This window comes from Myotis lucifugus, unplaced genomic scaffold (genome assembly GCF_000147115.1).
Source record: "Myotis lucifugus unplaced genomic scaffold, Myoluc2.0 scaffold_53, whole genome shotgun sequence".
NCBI classification, from domain to species: domain Eukaryota; kingdom Metazoa; phylum Chordata; class Mammalia; order Chiroptera; family Vespertilionidae; genus Myotis; species Myotis lucifugus.
In genome coordinates this window covers 3591692-3618228 of record NW_005871101.1, presented here as the reverse complement: position 1 = coordinate 3618228, position 26537 = coordinate 3591692, and the positions used below count along the sequence as shown (strand labels likewise).

Below are 26537 nucleotides of genomic sequence, written 5' to 3'. Positions count from 1 at the left end.
TGTGGGCTATCAGGTCAGCAGGGGAGGACAGTTGGTAGGGACCAGACCTGAAAGGGAGGGCAGTTGGGGATGACCAGGCCTGCAGGGGAGGGCAGTTAGGGGTGATCAGACTGGCAGGGGAGTGGTTAGGGGCAATCAGGCTGGCGAGCACAATTGGTTAGGGGCAATCAGGCAGGCAGGCAGGCAGGCGAGTGGTTGGGAGCCAGCAGTCCTGGATTTTCCAGTGGGATCAGGCCTGAACTGGCAGTTGGACATCCCTTGAGGGGTCCCAGATTGGAGAGGGTGCAGGCTGGGCTGAGGGACATACCCCACCCCCTGCATGAATTTCATGCACTGGGCCTCTAGTTTCTAATAACAGGTGATGCTAAAATTATCTTGAAATTAGTAACCATTATGGAGTGAATTTTGTAGGAACTACTATTAGTGTTTTAATTTTTAGAAGTTTTTGGTAAATAATTAATATATGTATTTATTACATATACACAGTATTTTGTTTAGAGTATTGGTTATCGTTTGGAGTGAATTGATCTATTTTGGACAAACAACTGAGAAGTTGAAACAAATCATGACCTTTGTGATCCTTGTGACATTGATGGTTGAACAAAGGACTGTGTACACTCTTGCTACTAAGAGTATGGTCCACAGGCCAGTAGCATTAGAATGACATTGGATCTATTAGGCATCAGAATCTTGGTCCCCAGCTCCAGGTCTGCTGAATCAGTATATGCATTTTACCAAGGTTCTTAGGTTATTAAAACATTAACTAGCCCTAGCTGGTTTGGCTCAGTGGATAGAGCATCAGCCTGCGGACTGAAGGGTTCCGGGTTTGATTCTGGTCAAGGGCATGTACCTCGGTTGCGGGCTTGATCCCCAGTAGGGTGTGCAGGAGGCAGCCAATCAATGATTCTCTCTCATCATTGATGTTTCTATCTCTCTCTCTCCCGCTCCTTTCCTCTCTAAAATCAATAAAAATATTTAAAAAAAAACATTAACTAAGTCAGTGGATGGATCTCAACTCTGGCTACACATTAGCATCACTTAGGGTGTGTTTAAAGAGATTCTCAGGCCTTACCCCAAAGCAATTAAATCAAACTCTTTAAGGGCAGGACCAAGAAATGGGTATTTTATCATGCTCACCATGATTTTAACATGCTTCCAAGTATGAGAAGTATGGGTTACACAATGCCCAAACCATCAGTAAATTCAGCATGTTCTGAAAGGGGGGAAAAGGGAAAAAAGAAGTCAAACCAATTACTTTATATTTGGTACCACTCTATAAATGATTGATTTTCTTAACTGTTAATATGTTTGCTTAGCTACTGTGTGAACACAGCCTATTATGTCTCAACCTGCCTAAAAGTGTATTGTATTTTAAATCAAGACCAGGAACACTTTGCTTTCCAAATTAATTAAAAGTAGATTTTAGATTTGTTTTTCAACTTTACTTCCTTTTGCCAACCTTATTTTCCAACCTGACAGGTCTAACTGCTGAATCTCAGACACTGCACATTCAAACCACTACACCGTTGAGCTGCCCTCCCTTTTCTCCATGCACTCAGTTCTCGGATTTTACCCCAAACATTGCCTTATCACTTAATTTTCTCTCCTCTGAACTCAGATGTTGCAGCTGTGTCTATCATACACTCTCACTCTATGGTCTTATATTGTTACCTCCACTTAGTGGAATGAAATTACCTGTTGTTGTTTTTTAATTTCTACATATAATCTCAAGCATTATTAATCTATTCCAAATTGTCATGTAGGACTAGAAAAGGAAAAAAATAAATCATAACATAGTACTTATGTTAGTCATTATTATTCCATTTTATAGATGAGAAGGCTGAGTTTCAGAAAGGCAAGGTGACAGGCTAGTAATTTTCAACACTAAGATGTTTTTCCCAAGACTATTTGATTCAAAGCACAGAGAAAGTTTGGTTTGCTTTTATTTTGTGTGTGTTGCTAATGTAGTACTTTATTTTTATTTTTTTAATCTTCACCCAAGGATATTTTCCCATCGATTTTTAGAGAGAGTGGAAGAGAGAGGGAAAGACAGATAGAAATATTGATGTGAGAGAAACACATCAATTGGTTGCCTCCTGCACAAACCCTGACCAGGGCCCGGGCCTGGGAGGAGCCTGCAACCGAGGTATCCTTAGGGGACCCATAGGTCCACAGGTCGACACTCTATCCACTGAACCAAATGCCTAGGACTCTAATATAATACTTTAATTATAATTCTAGGGCAGATTAAGAATATGAACTCACTAACACATACTGAAAGAAGACTATTCTTAAAATCAGTGTCCACTCTTATGAGTTATTATTTTTTTTGCACTAATTTGGTTTCTTTTGAAAGAAAAGTATTGAAGCTTAATGGATAGGAGCAAGGGAAAGTCATCATAGTATATTTATTTTTATAAAATTACTTTTTATTACATAAATAATACCTGACAATGTTTTCTTATAAAAAATTAAAACATTACAGATATGGCTAAATCTCTTGTCCAACACCCCCATGCCCACATCGTGCAATTTACTCATTCTCTATATCTTTATGCCTCCTAAGAAATAATCATTGGTATCTGTATACATCCTTTAAGACATTTTAAATGTATTTAAATAAAAATATATGGTATATCATGATAATTTTTTTATGATGTCAATTTTTGGTGTATTGTCATCTGAAACAAAGTACTCCTGGTAGTTTATTTGTATGTCTAATATAAAAGCCCTTTGGAGGATATCTAATTCAGGGGTTGACAGAATTAGGATTCAAAGTTATATCTCAACCCTATGGAATAATACACTAAAGCTAGAAAGATAAAAATTTAGGTAGCATAAATATCAAAGTGCAAATAAGAAATGGAGAATTTTGGTTTGACATTAGTTTATATGAAAAAGATTTAGAGATTTGTTTATCACAGGTCCAAAATTTAATAAAACTTCTAATGCTTTGAAAAGTCACTAGTTCTTATCTCTAAAATAGGACTCTATTAAGTATATCTGAAATTATCTCAGCATATATAATTTTAAAAAGAAAATCATAGATTGAGTGAACTTTGTATAATATAGTGGGCTAGTAATTTTAAAATCTGGGACTTATTTTGTGAGTTAGTATATTCTTTATATATGTTTTTCTTTTTCATATAGAAGCATTGTCAAGTAAAAGAAAATCATTTTGCCTTCCTCGCATCAAATACTTTAGTTTTTATTATAGTACAAAATATGCGTTATAGACCAGGTTATTTTAGCATGAAAAATTCCTGTGATAAGGCATTGCAATAGCATTCCTTCCCAATGTGGATGTCTTCTCAAGTAAGCATCTTGCCCTGTGGAATTAATCTCACTGATTGTAAAGCTAATTGTCTATTATGATAACATATCTTAGTGAAAATTGCTCACACCTAGCATTCTTTGCCTGAATATCAGGGATTGGGGTATGGGAAGTTGGGGACATTCTCTGCATGAGACACTTGCCTTCCCATACTTTGACTTGTGTGAAAAGACAGGTTTTGAAGAAAAAATATTCTAAAAAGAAAATTTAAAGCCTTTAATACACTGATTACCTGAAAAGCTTTCCCAACATTTGTGAATATCATTTTTTGTGTGTTTAATTTCAGATACATTAAGAACTGATTATATAGGGTACAAGAAAGTATCTCTATATATATAAGCCTAAGCGACCATTATGACTGAATAAGTAGAAAGACCAGAACTCCTGTAGAACAGTCGCTATGATGCTTACTGACCACCAGGGGGCAGACACTCAATACAGGTGCTTCCCCCTCGTGGTCAGTGTGCTCCCACAGCCAACCTCCCACAGTCAGCCAACCTCCCATAATCCCTCCCCTCGCGTCCCTCGCTTCCCCAGCCTGCAGGCCCCGGTCGGTTCAGCCCCTATCAGGACTGGACAAGATGACCCTGATTGGCTCTGATCACCAGCTAGACCTAGGGACCACACCCATGCATGAATTCGTGCACCGGGCCTCTAGTAGGTTATAAGAGATACATTGACTTTCCTTTCCTAAAGGAAGATGGATATTATGTTCTTTTATTATGACCTTGACTGATCATAAGATACAGGAGACTATGAGTCTTGACCTCTTTTTAAATGTTTTCTTTTTTCCTAAATTGAAAGTAACGTCTCACATTAAATATTTTAGAAAATGGAACCCTGACTGACAAGGAAGAGACTAAATCAATGAAGCAAGTATATTGGTGTATTTTTAAGAACTCCAACCCATGGTTTTTGTTTGAATGTGTCTATTCCCTGATGTCCACCATACCACATGAGAAGGAGATCCAAGGTCTTTATTATTGGCTTCATTCAGCAGTATCAGACCAATAATAGGTGTTTATCTACCAATGTGTGCTGCTCCAGATAGAGTAGCTCATTGTAATTCTCCAGTCTCCCTGCCCCAAGGAAATATCTGTATCTCAGATCTGTCTAATTAACCAGTACGTGAAGAAGAGAAAATTGTGAGACAATCCTTATGCTTATTGTTGCTGGGCTTTAAAAAGCTCAATAAAGTTTCTATCTACATTTTCTTGTTTATACTGTGGAGCAAAATGGATCAAACAAGGAAAGATTTGTGGTCACAGAGCCGGTGCCTTTGTACAATATAACACATACTGTGAATCAAAGAAATATTGGGCCACTTCTGTGAAGCTGACATTGGAATGACATTGTAATCCTGGCCATCTGTCTTCCTCCTCTAGATATCGATGAATGTGCGGTGGTGAATGGAGGCTGCCAGCAGCGCTGTATTAACACTCTGGGCACCTTCCACTGTGAATGTGATACAGGATACAGACTCCATGCTGATGAACGCACCTGCATAAGTGAGTAAATATTAGGAGCAGCTTGAAGCCATTTTCAGTGAAAAATCAACCTGCCTATGTAGGGATAGGAGAGAAAGGTTTTTCTAGTGTAATAGTATCTATAGAAGTTGACAGTTTTCAAGCACAATTCTATCTCTTAGAATGAAAAAAAAGAGGTGGTGTTTTTTTTGTTGTTTTTTTTTTTTGCTACTAATAAACTAAAAGACAAAAAAAAGATGGGGAAGGGAATATATAGTAGAAATTAACATTCACAAGCCAAATTTGAATCCCCATGTGGGTGAATATTTCCATAGCAAATCATTCTGCCATATGCCATAAAGGAAAAATTAGGTAGTTGTTGCATGTACACAAGGAGCCCCAATGAAAGGAGGTTGTCGGACTATACAGTCGCTACCTACAGTGTTCACTCATTTCAGACCCAGACTTAGAACTGGACTCATGATTATAAAAGCAAAAATTATAAGACTATATGCCAATTTTAGAGTTGCTCAAGAATAGTTAAAACTATACACACTAAACAAGGTTACTATGTATTTATTGTACATCAAAATGTTCTTAGATATTTTTATGTGGGATTATTATTTTATGTATTATTATTATTTGTATGTTTTTTTAATTTTATAAGTTTTTTAAACTGAGTATGTGCTTTAATACACAGAAAACTTCCCAATAGAATACATTTTTAAAATATTATGCTTCCTGTATGATTTATTACTGCTCTGATTTTGTTTTAGCTGGAGTAGTTTACATAAAAGTGGTTAAGTGTTTTTTTTTCTCATTGAATTATGACCCTCAAATGACATCAGGACAAACACTAGTTTTATCAGCAGGTCCCTTTTAAAATATTTATTATATTAAAAGAGTAGTGCCTTGAACAGCACAATTTAATTGCTGGTTTGATTTATTTAGGGCTTGTAGACTAGTCAAAATTACTAGTATTTTATAAGTAGTCTATAATTGTGAAACTTAGAGTAGAAACAAGCTAATTTAACCTAGTTTCATAGCATACTCCCTTTCTTTTTGTGAACATCTTGTAGGAAAAGAGAGAAGGCCAAGGGAAATAACCAAAGATGTCCCGGTCATAATTCTAATTTTTTATAAGAGCAAATGGAGATTCCCAGTGGCAGAAAGTGACTTTTCCAAGCTTGAGTAAAGATACAAATATATGTCATGCCCTAAAATCCAGGGAACTCGATGTGTGGAATGATTGTATCTGCAGCGGCACACGTGTTGGTGGGACATGCATAGTTACACGCAGAATTACTGGTTTTAGCAATAGGAACCTCTTTCCCGTCCCCACCCCAACCCGGAAGGTGCCCAGCTGGTAACATCCTTAAACTGCCACCATCACTTCTCTGAGTTATGTAGAGAAGCAACAGAATTATTAAGACATTCAATTGCACTACTTACAGTGAAGGTTGAGCTGGTGAATTATTGTGTCAGACATAAAAGTATTTTGCAAAGTAATTATGTGTATAAATCTATAATGTCTGGTCTTTGTGATAAGGCAAAATAAATAGTAGCCAACAAAATTCTATTTACTGATAAAATTAATTAGATAAACCCTGGCAGTTATTAGCTATTTCTTAGTAAAATCATTCAGCTCTTTCCTTATTCCTCACCACCACAACCCTTGAATTTTCCAATTTTAGTTTGAATGACATCAGGTCAAAAGTGGAGTTAGGTAAGGATATTATGATTTATCTTTTCTATTTCTACTCCTTAAATCACAATTCCTATTGTACAAAAACATTGACAATATGATAATGGCTTATTTACAGTTCCATATGGTGATCTGCTCCTTATGCAGAATTTCACCATAGTGTAAAATTAAGCTTATGAAAAAATGCACTCATTTTAAAGTATTTAACCCATCGAATGGCATTCTGCAGAAAGTACTGGACTGAGGCCAGCACTTGCCCTTCATGGAAGTTTTCTCATATGCATAAACTGAAGTTTTGGTTCCAAAGAATGGTCATAAGAATCTCATTTGGTGCAATTAGAAGAATTTTAGCCCTTCATATTTAAAGATTAATAACGTGTGTGAGGACAAGAATTTTTTGTTTGCTTATTTGTTTTGAAAGAAAGGGTTTACTTGGAGAACTGGGTTTCACATTAGTCTAGATTTTGAGTGGTAGTATACGAAGTGTCAGATTTTTTTAAAAAACAGGAAGTTAAGTTAGCTCACTTCCCTGTGGGAGTGTTTACCTGGCAGGAAACTGAGAATTGTAGTAGACAGAAATTCATCCTGACCCATGGCAGAGTCACAAAAGAGAAGATGGAGTTATGGGATTTTATGATTCTATTACTTTGGAGTTCTTGAAATTAATTGCCTCCATTTCCTTTTTCCTCCTCCCTTCTTTTCTTTCCTTTGCTCCATTCTGCCCATCAGTCATAGGCCTACGCTTGTGTGACTTTTTGAATTAGAGCCTCCAGCACTTTTTCCACTTTCTTTTAATCACAACTACAGGAGAGTGAACTCTCTTCGCCCCCAACCTCAGAGTTTCAGATGATTTCTCTTCAAAAACGAGTCCCCTCTCTCAGGGCTGTGCACTTGTGGTGATACAGGGCCAGCAGTTACCAATCAGCCTGTGCCAGAATGATAAAGTCCCACAAAGAGGTGTAAGAGGAAGGGTCCAGACGCCGAAACCGGTTTGGCTCAGTGGATAGAGCATCGGCCTGCGGACTGAAAGGTCCCAGGTTCGATTCCGGTCAAGGGCATGTACCTGGGTTGTGGGCACATCCCCAGTAGGAGATGTGCAAGAGGCAGCTGATCGATGTTTCTCTCTCATCGATGTTTCTAACTCTCTATCTCTCTCCCTTCCTCTCTGTAAAAAATCAATAAAATATATTCACAAAGAGGTGCAAGAGGAAGGGTCCAGAGTAGTTGGCTATCATGGCCGGAAGCATGACAGTCCCTTCCCCACAGAGAGGTGGCATCAGAAAAGCCAGTCTGAGGATGTCCCATGGGTGAGGAGGATCACAGCAAGTGAAACCCCCTGCACCTGGCTGGTGGCAAGGCACCAACACAGCACAGGACATTGTGGAACTCTTGCCAGATTTGATTTGCTGATTTGGTCTCCACGAACACAGATATTACCAAGCAATTCATATACTTTTCCTGTATTTGGTAACCAACAACTTAAAAAAACGGAAACTAGATTTTAGCAATCACCAGAAAAACAGATGTTTATGTTGTTAGTTCACCATTAAATCTTGTCCTCGTGGACTAGGGACAATGGCACCACGGAATCCAAGTTGGCATGTGGCCTTCAGCTTAAGCTCTTAAATCACTTAATCTGTCCACACTCCAGATGCCTCATGTGTAAATTGTAGAAATTGGGCAAAGTGACCATGAAGTTATTGTGTCTCTGCAGTGTAATGATTTTACTGAGTTTCCATAATTGCTATTTTTAATAAGTTATCTGCTAACCTGTATTTTTTAAGCCCCATTGGATTATGTGTAATAATTGTTTTTAAAAGTGTTTAAAGAATTTAGAATTTAGAAAGTCCAAGCATAAAAAGAGTGAGAATTTTATATCCAGTTTAATAAAAATGAGTGTGTAACTTAAATGTTTTTATTGAAAAGAAGTATGCCTTGATGCTTTTGTAAAAATATTGGTTTCTATGCTAAAAGATTGTAACTGGGAGAAATTCAAGGAATAATCTAGCCCAATCTCCTACCTTAGAGAGAAGAAGTCTGAGAGCTAACGAGATTAAGTAACTTTTACTTTGAAAAAGAAAAAAAGCAGTTTTCAGGAAAACCTGGCTAGTTTCAATCCTGATCAAAGGCTTTAAAATAAGGTCTGATAGGTATTTTAAGACTAAGAAAAATCATAAAGTTACTGTGAAATGATATTATTTTTTAAATTTATTTTTAATAGTGTGTATTTTTTTCCTTTCTAGTCAATTTATTAGGGTGACACTGGTTAACAAAATTATAGTTTTCAGGTGCACAATTCCACGACACATCATTGGTACACTGTATCATGTGAAATGATATTCTTACATTCTATTTTGGACATAGTGCTGAGGGTTAAAAAATGGATTTTAATAACTATTGATGAGAGAAACCCACCTTATATTACTAGCCTGTAAGCACAAATTTACCACTTCTCTCCTACCTTTCTATGATTTCTATGATGTGCTCCAACAATCCTGGCTACTCTCAATTTTCCAAGTAAGCCATGCCCTTTCCACTTTCATACTTTACCCTTAACGTAGATGATCTCTCACTCCCATATTTGTCTGTCAGAACTCTATTTACTGTGTTCTATGTTGCATGTCAATTGGCCTGTTAAGCCTTCTCTGGTTACCCTTCAGAGGTCGGCAAACTGCGGCTCGCGAACCACATGCGGCTCTTTGGCCCCTTGAGTGTGGCTCTTACACAAAATACCAACTTCTGCGCATGGGCCACGAAGTTTCAGTTGCACTGTACGTGCACACCCGCACGTGGTATTTCATGGTATTTTGTGGAAGAGCCACACTCAAGGGGCCAAAGAGCCTCATGTGGCTCGCGAGCCGCAGTTTGCCGACCATGGCCCTAGACAAAGGCATTCTCTCTCTCTCTCTCTCTCTCTCTCTCTCTCTCTCTCTCTCTCTCTCTCTCTCTTAGTAGCACATAATCTTGTGTTGCCTTAATAATACATTATAGCATATAGATGTGTGTAATTGGAGTTCAGACCAAATGAAAGACTAATGGTCACATAATTATCAATTTCATGTGGAATATTTTCCATACCTTTCCTGTTGGCTTCTGACACTGCTAACTGCTCATTCTTATGTCTTCCTCTTGTCTTCTGACAGCACAATTTCCACCTTTAACTGCTGCCTCTCTGTACCAGGACTCTGACTTTTGCTCATCTTCTTCCCTTGCTGTGGACTGAATTGTGCCCCCGGCCCAAATTCACACGTTGAAACCCAAGAGTATTTGTAGATGAGGCCTTTAGGAGAGAATTAGGTTTATATAAGCTCTTGAGGGTGGGGCCCTCCCATGAGATTAGTGCCAAATAGGAGAGATACTAGACGCAGCGTTTCTCAACCTGTGGGTCGCCTAAGACCATTGGAAAACACATATATAATTACATATTGTTTTTGTAATTAATCACTATGCTTTAATTATGTTCAATTTGTAACAATGAAAGTGGGGGTCACCACAACATAAGGAACTGTATTAAAGGGTTGCAGCATTAGGAAGGTTGAGAGGGTTTGTTCTCTCTTCTCTACCATGTGAGGATGAGGTGGAAAGGTGCTGGCTGAAGCCAGGAAGAGAGCTCTCGCCAGAAACCAAACTCTGCTAAAACCTTGATCTTGGAGTTTCTAGCCTCCAGAAATGTGAGAAAATAAATCTTATTGCCTAAGCCACCCATTCCATGGTATTTTGTTGTGGCAGCCTGAGTAGGCTAATATAATCATCTGCTTCCTTTATTCACCCCTTCTGTAGCCTGTCTCCTTTTACTTTTGTCCTTCTAGATAAGTCAATATATATAAAATACCAGTATCTGATAAGTATTAATTGTTAGCTACTATTATAATTATAATAGATTATAAACAGATCTAAGGACTTTACCTAGATGGATTTGCTTGTTGGGGAAATATTCAATCTTGTTACAGTATTTCTTGCTTTTGGACCTTTGCCAGTATTTTCTATTACAGAATATACTATCCTTTGATAGCTTTTAATTGGTGATTTTGTCATTTGTGAGAGGCAGACTTTAATATAAATAATGATAATGTAGATTATATTCCTATAACCAGTGGATATTTTAACAGCCTGGAGCTAGATACCAAAACAATTTATATTACCCCCCCCTTTTTTTTCAATTTAGCTATGTAATTTGCATTTTAACTACCTTGTAAGATTTTAGATATAATTTGATATACTTCACAAAACCTTTCTTGAATTTCCAGTTTTAATAACAACCTCATGCAACATGCTCAGCTCAAATCTCCATTAACAATCATGTCCTTCTTCTGATGTATTTTTTGAAATCGGCCTTCCCAGAGAGTGAAATAATTAAATGATTGAAAGTTGTAATGCTTGCATAGTTCTCTGACTTCTCTTTCATGCCTTCAGTACCTAATTTTATTAACATATGCACTCACAAATAAACAAATGAAATCACTGATGTCTGTCCAGAGAAGCCTCAGATAAACAACATTTTAATTATTTTAGGCTATGATATAAAAATCCTTCATTTACAGTTTCTGGGAATGGTCAGGGTCTGTTTTTGTTCAATGGCCCCTTTTTATTCTCACAAATGAGGAGGGGAGTGAATAGAATAGTTGCCTGGAACTGACAACCAAAGATTTTTCTGTGTGATTAAATGTTCAACATAGTAGAGTCAGAGGTCATATTTTAATTCCAAATAAGCAGATGTTAGGTGGCAAGATGAAGGCAGAACTACAGTCTAGAAGCTTTGTTAAATGAAGATATTCTTAGTAAAACTTTGAGCTTGAATACCTTTCTTATATCAGATTTTTATGACTTTCACATTTTAAGATAATGCCAAACTTAGGAAAAAATTGAGTAAAACCTTTAGATGTGTTGGTCTTCACACAATGGATTCTTTTGTTTTTGATCTCAGTGCTCTGATTAGTGATGTCTACGTTTTACTTGATAAAAGGAACAGAAGATTCTTTCCAGGGAATGCAAAGAGATTGCCCTCAAACTAGAGATGAAAGAGGTTAAGGACTTTCACTGTAACTACCTTTCAATTAGTTGCATTATTTATGAAGACAAATTAGAAAGAGAATTCACTACAGATGACAGCTGATGTCTTGAATAGGGCTATGTCAGGTTAAAAAATTGTTTAGTTTGTCAGACTGATGGCATCTCTCAGTCATTATCAGATTCATCACCCTCACACTATTAGATAGTACATTTCATTCCCCAAAGTTAAATTTAAGGAACACTCCCCTTTGCCCTCCTCATCACCGATCTGTGGTCTTGCAAAAAATAAATTTCTCAAGTTTTTATCCAGAATGTTGATTATCAGCCTCCTTCAAAAACTTTTTCAACTACTTGGTTATTAGGAATGCATTTAGAAAGCTTTCTTTTTTCTACAGTTTGCAGAGTTGGGAAGGTAGGACTGATGGTTGTCTGAATTCTACTGCACCAAAGAAGAGTGTGTGGCCTAGGCCCAGTTTCTTAGTCTCTCTGATCTTCAGAGTCTATATCATCTCTCTCCCTGTCTTTCTATCTGTATATATACCTAATATAATGATTAATTCACAAACATCAATATTATACATTATATGAAGAAACATGCCTTATAAAGAGGAGTAGGTGCTAGAATGGTTGCCTATAGGGAATTGATTGAGAGTAAATTCTGGAGCTAAAACTAAAACAAGAGTGGTCTTTCCAAGGACTGGGCAGTGATAGGAAGTTTGCTTGTACTGAGGAGTGTGATGAGCTCTTCCTTTTGTATCTGAAGTTGAAACAAAATGATGAAGCATTGGTACGGTGGCCATTACCTTTTCTTTTCTTCTTTATGTGAAAGTATCTTCACATGTCTTTCTTAATAATATTTAGGATATTTTTTCTAGTATCATTTATAAAATATTTTTAAAAGTAAGACTTTTACATTATATATTATATCAAATAATAAAACCCTAATAGTAATTAATAAATAACTTTAATGTTTTCTAGCTAATTTCACAGCGTAATACAGAATACCCATTGTGTAGGATAAACTTAAATATGAAGAGATTAAAATAGTATCTGACACCTAGTGGATGCTCAATAAAGGTGGCTTAAATCAAGAATTTATGATTATATATATATCTCTCCTTATATTATTTTCCTTCAATTAGAGCACCATGTCAATACTCAGTGATAGAGAATGGGAGATTCTGAATTATGTGCAACCAGAACTACAAGAGTTTAGCTTTAAATTACTCATTTTTGAAAATATGGCATGGGGGTTAAGATTGTGAGGAAAGTAATGCAAATCTGAGATTAGGATGTTTTGAAAACAATATTAACAATATTAACTTTACCATACCTATTCCATAAACAAGCTGTGTGACTTTGAGTTAGTCCCTTAACTGTGCGATAACTCAGTTTTTTATATAGAGGGGATAGTAAGGAAAATTTACAGAACAGATGAAATCCTTACTGCAGTGCCTGAAACAGAGCAAGCACTCAATTAAGTGTTAGCTAATATTATTAATATTAATTCTATACCTGCAGTTAGCTGTAGTCATGGGACTAATAAAGGTATGGAAGGTCAGACACTAGACACTATGGGTATCGACTTGCTTTAGTGATCAGATATGGCTTTTTGTGGCTAGGTTTTTAACAAACATACATTCATTGGCTCTTTTAACAGCTCCCTGCTTCACTTTGTTTTTGTGCTTTTAGATTTTAGAGCAATATTCACAACTATATTTTCACTGTATGGTAAAATATTCCCATTCTCATTTATCACTAGGTTGAAGATGTATCTTCCTCTTTCCAAAAGTATTGGAGACAGCAAACTTCAGGGAGCTTATGTATTTTCACAGGATACAAAGTGCAAAAAGGTAGTAAACATAAACTGGTATTGCCTATATCTAAAGGAAGCAGAAAGATGAAGTGCTTGCACTTAATGTGAGCACACAACTTAAATCCCAGTATAGATTTCTGGATGCTCATAAGAAAAGAGCCACATGGTTTCAGAGTTTGCAGTTTCTAACAATAAGCGTAGAGAAAAATTTCATTCAGAATCAAGTGATTTCATAATCAATTACTGAATATATGTCTCTTATCTTTCAGAGGAACAGAAATCCTCAGCTCAGAGGCCTCCCTACTTTTACTTCTAGCCAGAAACTTCAGTATTAACGCTCAGCTCTGTTTGTTTTACTCCTCACTCAAAGAAAAGGTGCTTTGTTGTTATATAATGTTATTCCCATCTGCTCTTACTTTAGAAGCTTGCTCCTAATTTTATATCCTCCTTTGTCCTCTATCATCAACCTCTATCTTAAAACAAAACTCCTTTATAAAATTAGTTTTTCCAGGGTTATCCATAAACTATTGACTGTTAAGTTCATAGAGCACTTTTTGGTCACATTACTTAATATCTTGAAAGTGATTACCTCTCTTTTCCTCTCGATATTCTCTCCTCCTTGTGTTGTAGGACACTACTTTCTCTTGGCTCTCTTCCATCTCTATGATGAGTCCTTAACCTCTTTCATGTTAGTCTTTGCTCTCTGCCTACCTCCAAAACTTTGATGATCTGTAGAGTTCTGATATTGGCCTATTATCTACTCTCTCATGGTTGAACTTTCTAGCTTTCAAATTTTTAAATTAGTTAGAAGTGAATGATGTCCAAATCAGTATTACTAAATCTGATCACTTTCCTTATTCTGTTGACCAATAGATCTAGCTTAAACCCCCACCCCAATGGAGAATATCCTCCAGCACTGGAAACTTAGTGGACTTAAAACTAAATATATCTTCCTTCCCTCTTCATCCTCAACTTTCCTTCTCTTTTATTCCTCCACTAGAGGCCCGTTGCATGAAATTCATTCACTGGGGGCTGGGGAGGGGGGAGGGGGGTGGTTCTCAGCCCAGCCTGCATCCTCTCACAGTCTGGGAGCCCTCGGGGATGTTGGACTGTTGGCTTAGGCCTCGTTCCCCTGGGGAGTAGGCCTAAGCCATCAGTCAAACATCCTTAGCGCTGCCACGGAGGCAGGAGAGGCTCCCACCACCTCCACTGCGCTCACCAGCCATGAGCTCAGCTTTTGGCTGAGCAGCGCTCCCCCTGTGGGAGCGCACTGACCACCAGGGGGCAGCTCCTGCATTGAGCGTCTGCTCCCTGGTGGTCAGTGTGCATCATAGCGACTGGTCATTCCGCTGTTCGGTCGATTTGCATATTAGTCTTTTATTACATAGATTTTAGTGAGTGGTGACAGCTCAGACCACCCATTCACCAGGCCAGTGTAGTACAACTGGAGTTCCTCATTACTCCTCCTTTCTCTGACGTGGTACATCTAAGTCCCCAATAAGACTGATGGGCTCTACCTCCATAGTATTCTCTAAAGAGCTGCCCCCACTAGGACTGCTTCCTTCAGGCCCTCATAGTCTCTTACAGAAAGTTTCATTACAATTACCTCTTAACTTGGACCATTCTCCATACTTGCCCCCTTCAACCCATTATCTAAACTACTTCTAGAAACATCTTTTAAAAACTACTTTACCAAGCTTAAAACTCTTTATTGTCTCTACATAGCTTTCAGAATAAACCTCAAACCATTATTAAAAAATGCTTCAGAGTCTGACTTTTGGTTATTCTCACCTGAAAATGTGCAGTTCCCTAAATGAACCAGAAGGTTCAATATCCCTATGCCTTTCGTCTGTCAAACCCACCTGCTTCTGCACCTGCTTGCCCTTTGGTTTGCAAGTCAACACCTTCCCTTTCCTCCTCATAGTCTCCCCTTTCCCTCCTCTCTTTACCTAATGCCTATTTGTCTTTCAAGACTCACTTTGGAATTACCTCCTCTGAGAAAACGTCCCAGATCTACTCCCATACTTATGCACCAAATTTGCCACCTATTTTATAAGATTTAAATATGGACACAATATAAAGAGGCTCAGAGAGATGAGTGGGGCAGGACTCCCTGTTGCTTATAGTTCCAAACGAAAGAAAGATGCCACTCAGAGTTACCCATGACAGTGTAACAGCAAGCTAGCACTCCAGGATGCAGCTTAGATATGGCAAGTGGGGTGGGGCTAGGCTAAGTTCATGGTCTCCTTGGGATTGGGTATTTTAAATAATTCCACATGCTCAAAGAATAAGGATATGTATATTGTATCTCAGAAATATAAGAGCCTGATGAGGGATGTAGTCGGAGTGTGAGCTTAGCAAACTGTCTATGAAGGGAAACGGAGAGTTTTGAGCCAAGACTTCAAAACTGGGTCAAGACAGCCCTGTGAAATATTATATAATACCACCACACACAGAGCCAAGGGCACATCTGTAACATAGAACCTCTCACAATGGATTGTAAAGATTTCTCTTCTTGTCTGCCTCTCCCATTAGACTTAAATCTCTTTTGTATCCTCAGTTCCTAGCATGTGACTGAAATAAAGTGTTTAATTTTATGAAATGACTCTATCCAGTGTTTAACATGTAAAGATCCTTGTAATAAATTATGCTTTGTTTAGAAAAAGGAACATTATTGTCTCAATTATGATCTGCTTCTTTTTATTAAATAAGAATTATATAATTCATGACATTGGCTCCTTGGAAACCCAGCTCTAAATTGAAGTCTTAATTGCAGGGACTGTACTTAACCTATATTTCTACTTTAGCTATTTCTACCCCACTTTATAACATGGTTCTCATTTTCCTTCAATGGTTACTTTTCCTCCTTCTTTTATGCCTTAGGCTCAGTGGTGTGTGTTTTTATAGATATGTTTTAGACTGTCCACTGCCTAAAATTATCTTTGGAAGTAGATGAAATATAAGCATAATAAAACTAACTATATTCAAGCCTATATTTATCACCTGGCTCCTTGCAAAAACATCATAGACAATATTTCAAATCCCATATGTGGCAGCGATATGTGGCAGTTGGATGGTTTACATATTGGTTCTTTGAAATCCCAGGTCTCACTCCAGTGCCAAGGCAGGAGGGAGGCAGAGCCTGACAGGAGAACAAAGAGTGGCCTCCACACCACAGCAGGGGGTAGACGGCCTAGAGCTCCTCAGAGCCTGGAGCCTGATGCCAAGCAGCCACTTCATAAAGGCAGGATATTCATATGTGACAAAGTGTCATTTTCAATCAGAGAATAGCACATAGAGTAAGACAGAAATCCTGAATGAAAGGGCTGGAGTCACTATTCAGAAGTTCAGGCTGAATTCTGAATCATAAGTAAATACATACCATTATGAGAGTTAGAGTTCTGGATTCGAAGTGTAGGTGGCATCCATAAGTATGGGCCCAAGTTATGGTTAACGTTTGAGTCAAAGATAAGGAGATGGGTGGAAAAGGAGTTTGAACTCTGACATTGAAAGTCTTGCAGAGAACATCTCCTCAGTAGCCATAAAATAAATGTTGACCTACTAATCAAGACCGTATGTCTCCTGGCCCTGCAGTCTTGGTGGTTTGGGTGGATTAAGACTATTGGGGTATGGAGCACTCCCAGGGAAATGCAGGTCTCCTCAAGGCTTGCACTGTCATCAAGAGGCTGAGCAAGCATAGTCCAAGCACTTTGTCTTCAAACACATTAATTATTCTAGAGATTCAAATTCTAGATCTAGGCAAATGCAATTTGAAAGTAATTTTGGCGCCCTAACTGGTTTGGCTCAATGGATAGAGTGTCGGCCTTCAGACCGAAAGGTCCCAGGTTCGATTCAGGTCAAGGGCATGTACCTTGGTTGCGGGCACACCCCCAGTAGGGAGTGTGCAGGAGGCAGCTGGTCGATGTTTCTCTCTCATTGATGTTTCTAACTCTCTATCCCTCTCCCTTCCTCTCTGTAAAAAATCAATAAAATATATTTTTAAAAAGTAATTTTCACTATGTCCATTGGTAACAATAACTACCATGGTCTATAAAATGTTATCTCTAGTCCTCACAACAATCCTAAGAGGATTATATTATTATTCTCATTTTAAAGATAATGAAACTTGGTTCGCAGAGGTCAATATTACACCTCTGGAATCACAGATTCGGGTTTATGGCCCTGTAGATTAATGCTCTGAAATCAGTAAGCACCATAGGGTATGCTTTACAGTTTTTGAAGGAGAAGAAGGAGACAGGTAGACAGTTGAGTAGAACTGCCATGTGACCTTTGCTACACTTCTATTTTCAAGGCTATATGATATGATAATTTACAGCCCTATTTCATCCCAAATTTGAGAGCTTTGGAAGATTTGCTGTGTTCCCTCTCAGAAAATAAAAAATTTGGCTCATTCTGTAGACACCCGACTGACTGGTCTGGACAGTGGTGAGTTGGCCTTCTGTCTGTGCAGGAATACAAGTCAAACTCTTAAGCTTTCACAACGGAATTGTCAACCTTGTGTCCCCAGTGTCTTGTGTCTAAATCGAATGGCTCTCACTTTAATTGACAATATAGAAATTCAGCACTACAGGCCTCTGTTAGAGGGTTTGACTGTGACCTGAATGGGAGCCAAGATTCATCCAAATCTCCCTTAAGACATCTGAAATGCAGAGTGCATAGCAGAGAGATCAGAAGCCTTGGCACCAAAAAGCTCAAAGTTCGCAGCTCAGCTTTGCACCTACTGGCTGTGTGAACATGAGCATGTTGTTAAATGATAACAATAGCTAATATTTATGGAGTTCTTGTTATCTATAGGGCACAGTGTTCAGCACTTTATATTCAGTGTTTCATTTAAACCTCATAAAACCCTGTGAGATGGGTCCTATTGATATCACTGTGTTAGCAATGTGAAAAAATGAGACAAAGTTTCAGCAATTTGAGGAGTCACTCAGCATGTAAGTGGTAGATCCAGGATAAATGCCTTTTGGGTGTAGCTGATCCATTGAACCCAACTGTGTTCAAACAACAAACAAACATGTCTATATAAAAGTTACGTGTTTGTCTAAAGAAAGAAAACACAACATTTAAAATTTAAAGGGCTCCTATCACAGTGTTGTGTGGAAAGTGGATTAGGTATATATGGAATCAGGGAGAACTAGGGAAGATATGATTGCTTTAAGGCTGGACCTGTGAGAGATCCTGACACTTAGACTATGATAACAGTCAAGAGGCTGAATACCAGGAAGCTGTAGTCTTTTTTTCCTATGTGTATTCAGCCCTACAATTTTATGCTATAGTATAATAAAAACCCAGTGACCAAAATGGCGGAACGACCAGAACAACTAGAGACCAGAACGACCACAGCCCCTCACCCCAGCCGACTGTCTTCTCCTCCCCTCAGCGAGCAGTTAGGGGTGATCAGGGAGGCAGGCAGAGTGCTTAGGGGCAATCAGGCAGGCAGGCAGAGTGCTTAGGGGAGCTGAGCCAGGCAGAGGCGGTTAAGGGCAATCAGGCAGACAGGCAGAGTGGTTAGGGGTGATCGGGCAGGCAGGCGAGTGGTTAGGGGCGATTGGGTAGGCAGGCGAGCAGTTAGGGGCCAGCAGTCCCAGATTGCTAGAGGGATGTCCAACTGCCGGTTTAGGCTCAATTTGCAGGATTGGGCCTAAACCGGCAGTTGGACATCCTCCTAGGGGTCCCAGGTTTCAAGAGGATGCAGGCAAGGTTGAGGGACTCCCCCCACCTCCATGCATTAATTTCATGTACTGGGCCTCTATTAGACCATATAAATATCATAGTTGGATTTTTCACTGTTTTAAAATTAGTTTTATCAAAGTCAATACAATCATTTGAATATGTATCCTAAGTGCTAGGGATTTGCATCATATTCTAAAATTGTGCTGTATTATTTAATAACAACTCAAGGATTTGTGATAAAATAAAATGAAAGGGGTTCCAAGACTTACTGTTATTTGGCATTGTTTAAAATTTTATTTAAAGGTTTTATATTGTGTGGTTTTGTATTTACTAGAAGCCTTTGTCATGCTGGTTCCTACCAGATGAGATTCATAGATTATAAACCAATAACAAGAAGAGAGCTTTTTTGCCCATTCTACTTTGCCATAATCTTTGTGCCCACACTCATTTACTTTTCTTTACAGAAAATAAAGTATGTGACTCAAACTTTTAATAATTGCAATGGAATGGCTTGATTGATTTTCTGCCTCTAACATTTTCTATATTGTATGTTGGTAAAAATATTCAAGATGTCAACATTTCTCCTGATTCTAGTGAAAAGATTGCAAACTTATATTTATACCAAGCCAATTAATTAGTTCTCTTTTGTCTGGGGAGAATGCCCTGTTTCCTACAACTCACATTTAAAAAAAGTTCTTTAAGTTTGAAAACAGTCTAATGTCACCCTGGATTTAGGTCCAAAAGAAAATGATTTAATAATCTTTCTTATTTCTCATTATAACTTTTATGAGGCCCTGTGGTGTAAGCACTACGCTATTTCATCTCTTTCTTTCTAGGATACAAGAGACAGTTTTGCTAAGTATCATATCACATCCATATCAGAACAATGGATTAAAACCAGAAAGACAAATTGTGTATTAGACCTCTGTTGCCCCTCTCTGAATGTTGAAGCAGACTGTCCTGCTTTTTGCGCAGTTGATCAAGTCCACGGTACAAATTAAACTTGCGCAGAATTATCGAGCTATAACATTTAAGATGTGGAAGAATGGGCTTTCTTCTTTCCAGTGACTGACATGTGTGCTTACCCTTCTACTTGCAGAAAGTGCAGAATCTCAGATTCAGTAGGATACATACTGCATTAGAAGCAAAAATTATGAGATCAAGAATAATTGATATTCCATGTGACCCATTAAAACAGGTCTCATTTAATGCAATACAGTTTAAAATCATATCTCTTTTAAGTAGGCTAACCTGAATATAGGCACCCTTTTCTGCACTTTTACAGCAAAACTGAGCATTTCCATCAACCATCCCCATCAGAGGACCTTGAACCGAGAGCACATGTTTAATGATGCCTGGACTAGCTATTGATTAAACACTGACAATGTTCAGAGGAATTGAGAATCAAAAAGCCTCCCCCATGGCCAGCTCAGCCATGCTCACTTCTTTAATAGATGGCAAAGGAGGATTCTAAATGAGATCTGCTGCCCGCTCAGCCTCAGAACTCCACAGGCAGTGGGATTAATTTCTGCTCCGCAGTCCTTTGGAACTACCATGTCTAAAATGTCCAGAAATGAATACAGATGTCCCTCCTTTTTTATTTCCTTGTTCCTTCTTTTTGAAGAAAATATATTTCTTATAGGAATAAAATGCTAGAATGATGATGCTTCAAATGTGAATTAATGAAAGCTCACCATTAATTCACACATAAAGAATAAGATCAATCCTGAGGAGATCATTAAGGTTGAATAATTCCCCAAATCAAGCAAGCCAACAACAAAAAGGTTAAAAGGGAGTAAAGACTAAATAAAAAGGAGAAAAGGAACTCGAAGCTAGGACTAATGCTCCCACTGCCATTGCTGTGTTGAGTTCGTTACTATCCAGAGGTTAAGCTATTTTTAGGATATTCTTTTGTCTGAGTAGGAGATTGTGACTCAGAACTGTGAAGTAAGGCTGTTTCTGCACTTTAAAAAATGCTTTCAATGGTGGAACCACCCAGCTGATTTACCTTCAACAAACATAGATGGGACACCTAGAGGGTGTCAGGCGCATGGCTTGGTGCTTTCCCTTTTAAAGTTATTTAATCCTTCCAACAATCCTGTGAAATACTCATTATAATCTTTCGAAAGATGTGAAAACTGAAGCTCAGAGGAATTAAATAAATCTGCTGTTATCAAACAATAGTAAATAGGCGAGACTAAAGCCATGCTGCTAGAAACTGTCAGAGCGAGATTGAAGTACAGATATTTTGAATTATATTTTATGGAGCTAATTACCATATAATATCTTTTTTAGTTTAATAATACACACTTAATGAAAGGTTCTGTGAAAAGCTTAGATTTTTTTTATTGTTGTTTGTTCTGTCACTAATTTATTTTTATTTCCTAAGGATTACATCCTTAGGGTGAAAAAAAATGTGGAAGTACAAAAAAGTATAAATAAGGAGAAAATAAAGTAACTATAACCCCACCACTCAGAAACAACTGTTGTTAAGATTTGAGCTTATTTTCTTCCAGTCTTTTGTTTACATATTTTTCCACTTTATAATTGAAGCCATTCTACTTTTGTTATATTTAGGTAACAACACCTCTCTCTCTCTCTCATATCTCAATATATATTAAGCTAAAACTATTTGCAAACTTACTTTAATGGTGGTAAATACCTTTTGATATGTGTTTATATGAACATATATACCATGATCCTTTTTCTCTTCTAAATAATGCTGATATTAATATTTATTTGCATATATTATCTAGATTTTATTGTGTTCTAGGCAAGATTTCAAGCAGGAGGATTAAAGTAAAAGAAGTTACAAGAATATATATCTATTGTCAAAATGTTTTACAAATTTTAATACAATTTCTTGATCCAGTACCAGTATATGATAATTTCTGTCTTATTCTCACTGGCATCAAATTTTATTATTCTTTTCAGTCTTTACTAATTTGATAAGTGAAACCATGTATTTCATCTTTTAAATATGTATATATGTGTGTGTATATATATATATACACATATATATCTCAAGCATAACAATATTTTGTCATCCTTGTTGCAAATATGTTGTCATATTTTTTCTGAGTATAAAAGCAATATGTGTTTATAACAATTTAGAAGGTATAAAGGAAAAAAACATTAAAAAATCAACACCAGAGTTAACCAATGTTGATATTTTGATTGTACTAGATGTATACTTGGGTAATGAGGACTGGACAAGTCCTTGGGCCACAACTAGAGACAAATCTAACAGAGATCAATGTACTTTTAGCACTTTTGCTATCTGTCTGTCTATCTATCCATTATCAATCAATCATCTATTTGGTTTGAAGAGCTTTTGCCATCCTTTCTCAGCAGGTGTGACTATTCCTCCATTCTTTGAATTGCAACAGGTGGAAAGCAGGGGACTCCAGGGGAACGAGCAATCAAAGGGTCCAGTGCTTATTCTATATTCCCTTATTCTAACAATGTCACACTTCACGGGGCCTGATGTTGGTGATGCCTGACAGTGGGATTCTCTTCAGGGACCCAGAGCTGGTGCAGAAGCCTTTGTAGAAGGGCCACTAAACACAGAGGTTTTCTAGCTGGGACATCCAAGCAACTGTTCCAACAGAGAAACACTTCTGACCTTCTATACTGAAGTACAATGAAATTCCAACAAGTGTCCTACAGTTCTTTACAGAGAACTAGAGAGTTGGGATGTGCCTTCAAAACGGCCCAGTCTTGAGACTGGGACTGAAACTTGATCTCCTTGTAACAAACTTCAGGCTGCCCTGGGAGGTGCATGACCTAAGATGAGGAAGTTCCCTTCAGCTGAGGGTAACTCCTGGAGCAGGCCTTGGCCATGGGCCATGTACTGCCAACACGGCCAGCAGTGAGGGATGAGTGTGGTTCTGAAAGAAAAAAAAATGAGTGTTGTTGCCTTGTACCACTCAGATCTACCGGCTTTACATATAGTTAGTGGGAACAGCTCCTCCGAGATTTTGGTTGTTTTCTTTTTCAGGAAAATTTGTAAGAGTACTAGTAATGTTAGTGAAATGACCTATAGTCCTTACTACTGCAGCTGGTCTTGAGACTGAAGCCAATACTCAACATCTTTATTCTCATTGCAGTTCTAGATTCTGTCACACTACTTCCATTACCAACTGTTCTAAGTGAGGCTCTTTGAGAAACAGAATCTGACATGTGCATAGGATGTTTGTTGAAGACTGCTACTGGGAACAACACATGTGAGAGGTGAGGGAAGCAGAACTGGGCAGATGGATGAGTTGAACTGAGATGCAGTTACATCTGGCCTCAGCTAATTCTGTGGAAACTTCAAAGTTAGAATAGCTTTTCAGATCTTTTCTTTAAATTTTTTAAAATATATTTTATTGATTTCAGAGAGTAAGGGAGAGGGAGAGATAGAAGCATCAATGATGAGAGAGAATCATTGATTGCTGCCTCCTGCATGTCCCCTATTGGGGATCAAACCCAGACTGTGTCCTGACCAGGAATCAAACAGTGATCTCCTGGCACCTTATTAATGATCCTTCTCACTTTCAATGGATTTATGGTTTCTTTATAATATATTAAATATCTTAAATTCTTTTAAATACCAGTTTTTGTCTATACAATATTCTTTTCATCAATCAACATTATTTATGTCAAAAAAAATTGCCTAAATTATTATAGTTTTATTTGTTATGTCTTACTACTCACTTGAGCTAATCCACCAGAGTGAACAGATTATTGATACAGGAGGAGATGATTATGATTATCTTAGATATTAAAATTTTACAGCTGTTTTGATTATATAGATAAATCTATATTTCTTTACTTCTGATCATCAGTTTATGCATTTTGTCATTTGACAAATTTTTTATTTTATTTTATTTTATTTTTTTATTAAATCTTTATTGTTCAGATTACATTTGTTCCTCTTTCCCCCCGCCCCCATAACTCCCCTCCTCCCAGTTCCCGCCCCACCCTCCGCCCTCACTCCCCACCCATTGTCCTCATCCATAGGTGCACGATTTTTGTCCAGTCTCTTCCCGCATCTCCCATTCCCCTTTCCCCCCCAAGAATAGTCAGTCCATTCCCTTTCTATGTCCCTGATTCATTGTAATCACCAGTTCATTCTGTACATCAGATTATTTATTCACTTGATTCTTAGATTCACTTGTTGATAGATGCATGTTTGTTGTTCACAATTTGTATCTTTACCTTTTTCTTCTTCCTCTTCTTAAAGGATACCTTTCAGCATTTTGTATAATACTGGTTTAGTGGTGATGAACTCCTTTAGCTTTTCCTTATCTGTGAAGCTCTTTATCTGACCTTCAATTCTGAATGATAGCTTTGCTGGATAAAGTAATCTTGGTTGTAGGTTCTTGGTATTCATCACTTTGAATATTTCTTGCCATTCCCTTCTGGCCTGCAAAGTTTCTGTTGAGAAATCAGCTGACAGTCGTATGGGTATTCCCTTGTAGGTAATTGAGTCTCTTTCTCTTGCTGCTTTTAAGATTCTCTCTTTGTCTTTTGCTCTTGGCATTTTAATTATGATGTGTCTTGGTGTGGTCCTCTTTGGATTCCTTTTGTTTGGGGTTCTCTGCGCTTCTTGGACCTGTAAGTCCATTTCTTTCACCAGGTGGGGGAAGTTTTCTGCCATTATTTCTTCAAATAGGTTTTCAATATCTTGCTGTCTCTCATCTTCTGGCACCCCTATAATTCTGATATTAGTGCGCTTGAAGCTGTCCCAGAGGCTCCTTACACTATCTTCGTATTTTCGGATTCTTTTTTCATTTTGCTTTTCCGGTTGGGTGTTTTTTGCTTCTTTGCATTTCAAATCTTTGACTTGATTCTTGCGCTCCTCTGGTCTGCTATTGGGTATAATATTCTTTATTTCAGTCCGTGTATGCTTAATTTCTAGTTGGTTCTTTATCATAGCATCGAGGGTCTCATTAGTTTTCGTGAGGCTCTCATCAAGTTTATTGCAAGCCCTCAAAATTGCGTTTTTTAGCTCCATATCCTCCATTTGTCATGTTTTTTTTTGTCTCCACATTTTTTATGCTTTCTTGGTGCACCCCCTTGTGGTCTTTGTGCGCAGTCTTGTTCTAGTTAAGCCTTGATTGTTGTAGTTAATACTAGAGGGATTTGACCACCAGGCCGACTGGCTGTGAGAATCAGCTGTGACTGCCCGGGAAAACTTCTGTTCTGGGGAGGTGTTAATCTAGCCTTTGCCTGAGACGATCCGGCAAATGGCTCTGCGCAGGGCTTGGGCGGGGCGGGTCGCACGGGATCAACATGGCGGGTGGAGGGAGCAGTTATGGCTGCTCTCAGTCCCGTTCCCAGAGGCTCTGCTTCTCAGAACCCCGGCAACCGCTGCAAACCTCGGAGAGAAAGCTGCCCTCACGTTCCAACTGATGCTAGACAATCCCGCTTCTCCCGTTTGAGTCTGAGTCCCTAGAGACTCGCCTGGATCTGGAGCTCAGAATCTGAGACTCCCTCCCAATTGAAAACGACAACCGCGCCCTCAGCCACCAGCCCGCTTTGCGCGCGCACCTCCGCACCTTTAAATTTTCCACACTGCGCCTCCTCTGAGCCTCGGTATGCTGTTGTCTTTCCTTCTAGTTGAAGAGTCTCTCCTCAGCCAGCCTTCCTGTGGTTCTGGGTGATGTCCGTTCTGTCTCTTAGTTGTATTTTTGAAGTGGTTGTTTGTGCCAGCAGTCTCCAGTGTTTACCTATGCCGCCATCTTGGTGGTCTCCCATTGGACAAATTTTAAATGCAATTTGAAAATGTCACACTGTCTTCTTCTCCTTCCCCTTTTCTTTTTTTTTACAGTCAGTTTTTATAAACAATACTTTAGTTTTGTACTTCTTTTTTCTCTTTTATTATTTTACTAGAGGCCCAGTGCATGACATTCATGCACTCGGCAGGGGGGTGGGGGAGTCCCTCAGCCTGGCCTGCGCCCTCTCACAGTACAGGAGCCCTTGGGGGATGTCTGACTGATGGCTTAGGCCCACTCCTCGCAAGCCATCAGTCGGACATCCTTAGCACTGCCGCTGCGCTCACCAGCCATGAGCCCAGGGCTTCTGGCTGAGCGGCACTCCCCCTGTGGAAGTGCACTGACCACCAGGGGACAGCTCCTGTGTTGAGCATCCACCCCCTGGTGGTCAGTATGCATCATAGCAACTGGTCATTCCACTGGTCAATTTGCATATTAGCCTTTTATTATATAGAACTAGAGGCCCGGTGCACAAAAATTTGTGCACTCAGGGGGGAAGGGGGGGGTCGCTCAGCCCGGCCTGTGCCCTCTCGCAGTCTGGGACCCCTCGGGAGATAACGACCTGCTGGCTTAGGCCTGTTCCCAGGTGGCAGAGGGCAGGCCCAATCCCTAGGTGCAGCCCCTGGTCGGGCTCAGAGCAGGGCTGATTGAGGAGTTGGGGTGCCACCCCCTGTCATGCACAGGCAGGGCGATTTGGGAGGTTGCGATGCCACTCCTTCAGTCACGCTCAGGGTAGGGCCGATTGGGGGGG

The 26537-nt window shown here is 38.8% G+C and overlaps 1 protein-coding gene across 1 annotated transcript in view; it reads left to right on the top strand.

Moving 5' to 3' along the window:
* The window catches only part of MEGF6 (multiple EGF like domains 6), a 172777-nt gene that overhangs the window by 4287 nt on the left and 141953 nt on the right, over nt 1-26537 (top strand). Inside the window, exon 2 of the mRNA XM_023753913.1 lies at nt 4720-4842. Coding sequence (XP_023609681.1) covers nt 4720-4842 — 123 coding nt within the window. The remainder of the gene's footprint in view (nt 1-4719; nt 4843-26537) is intronic.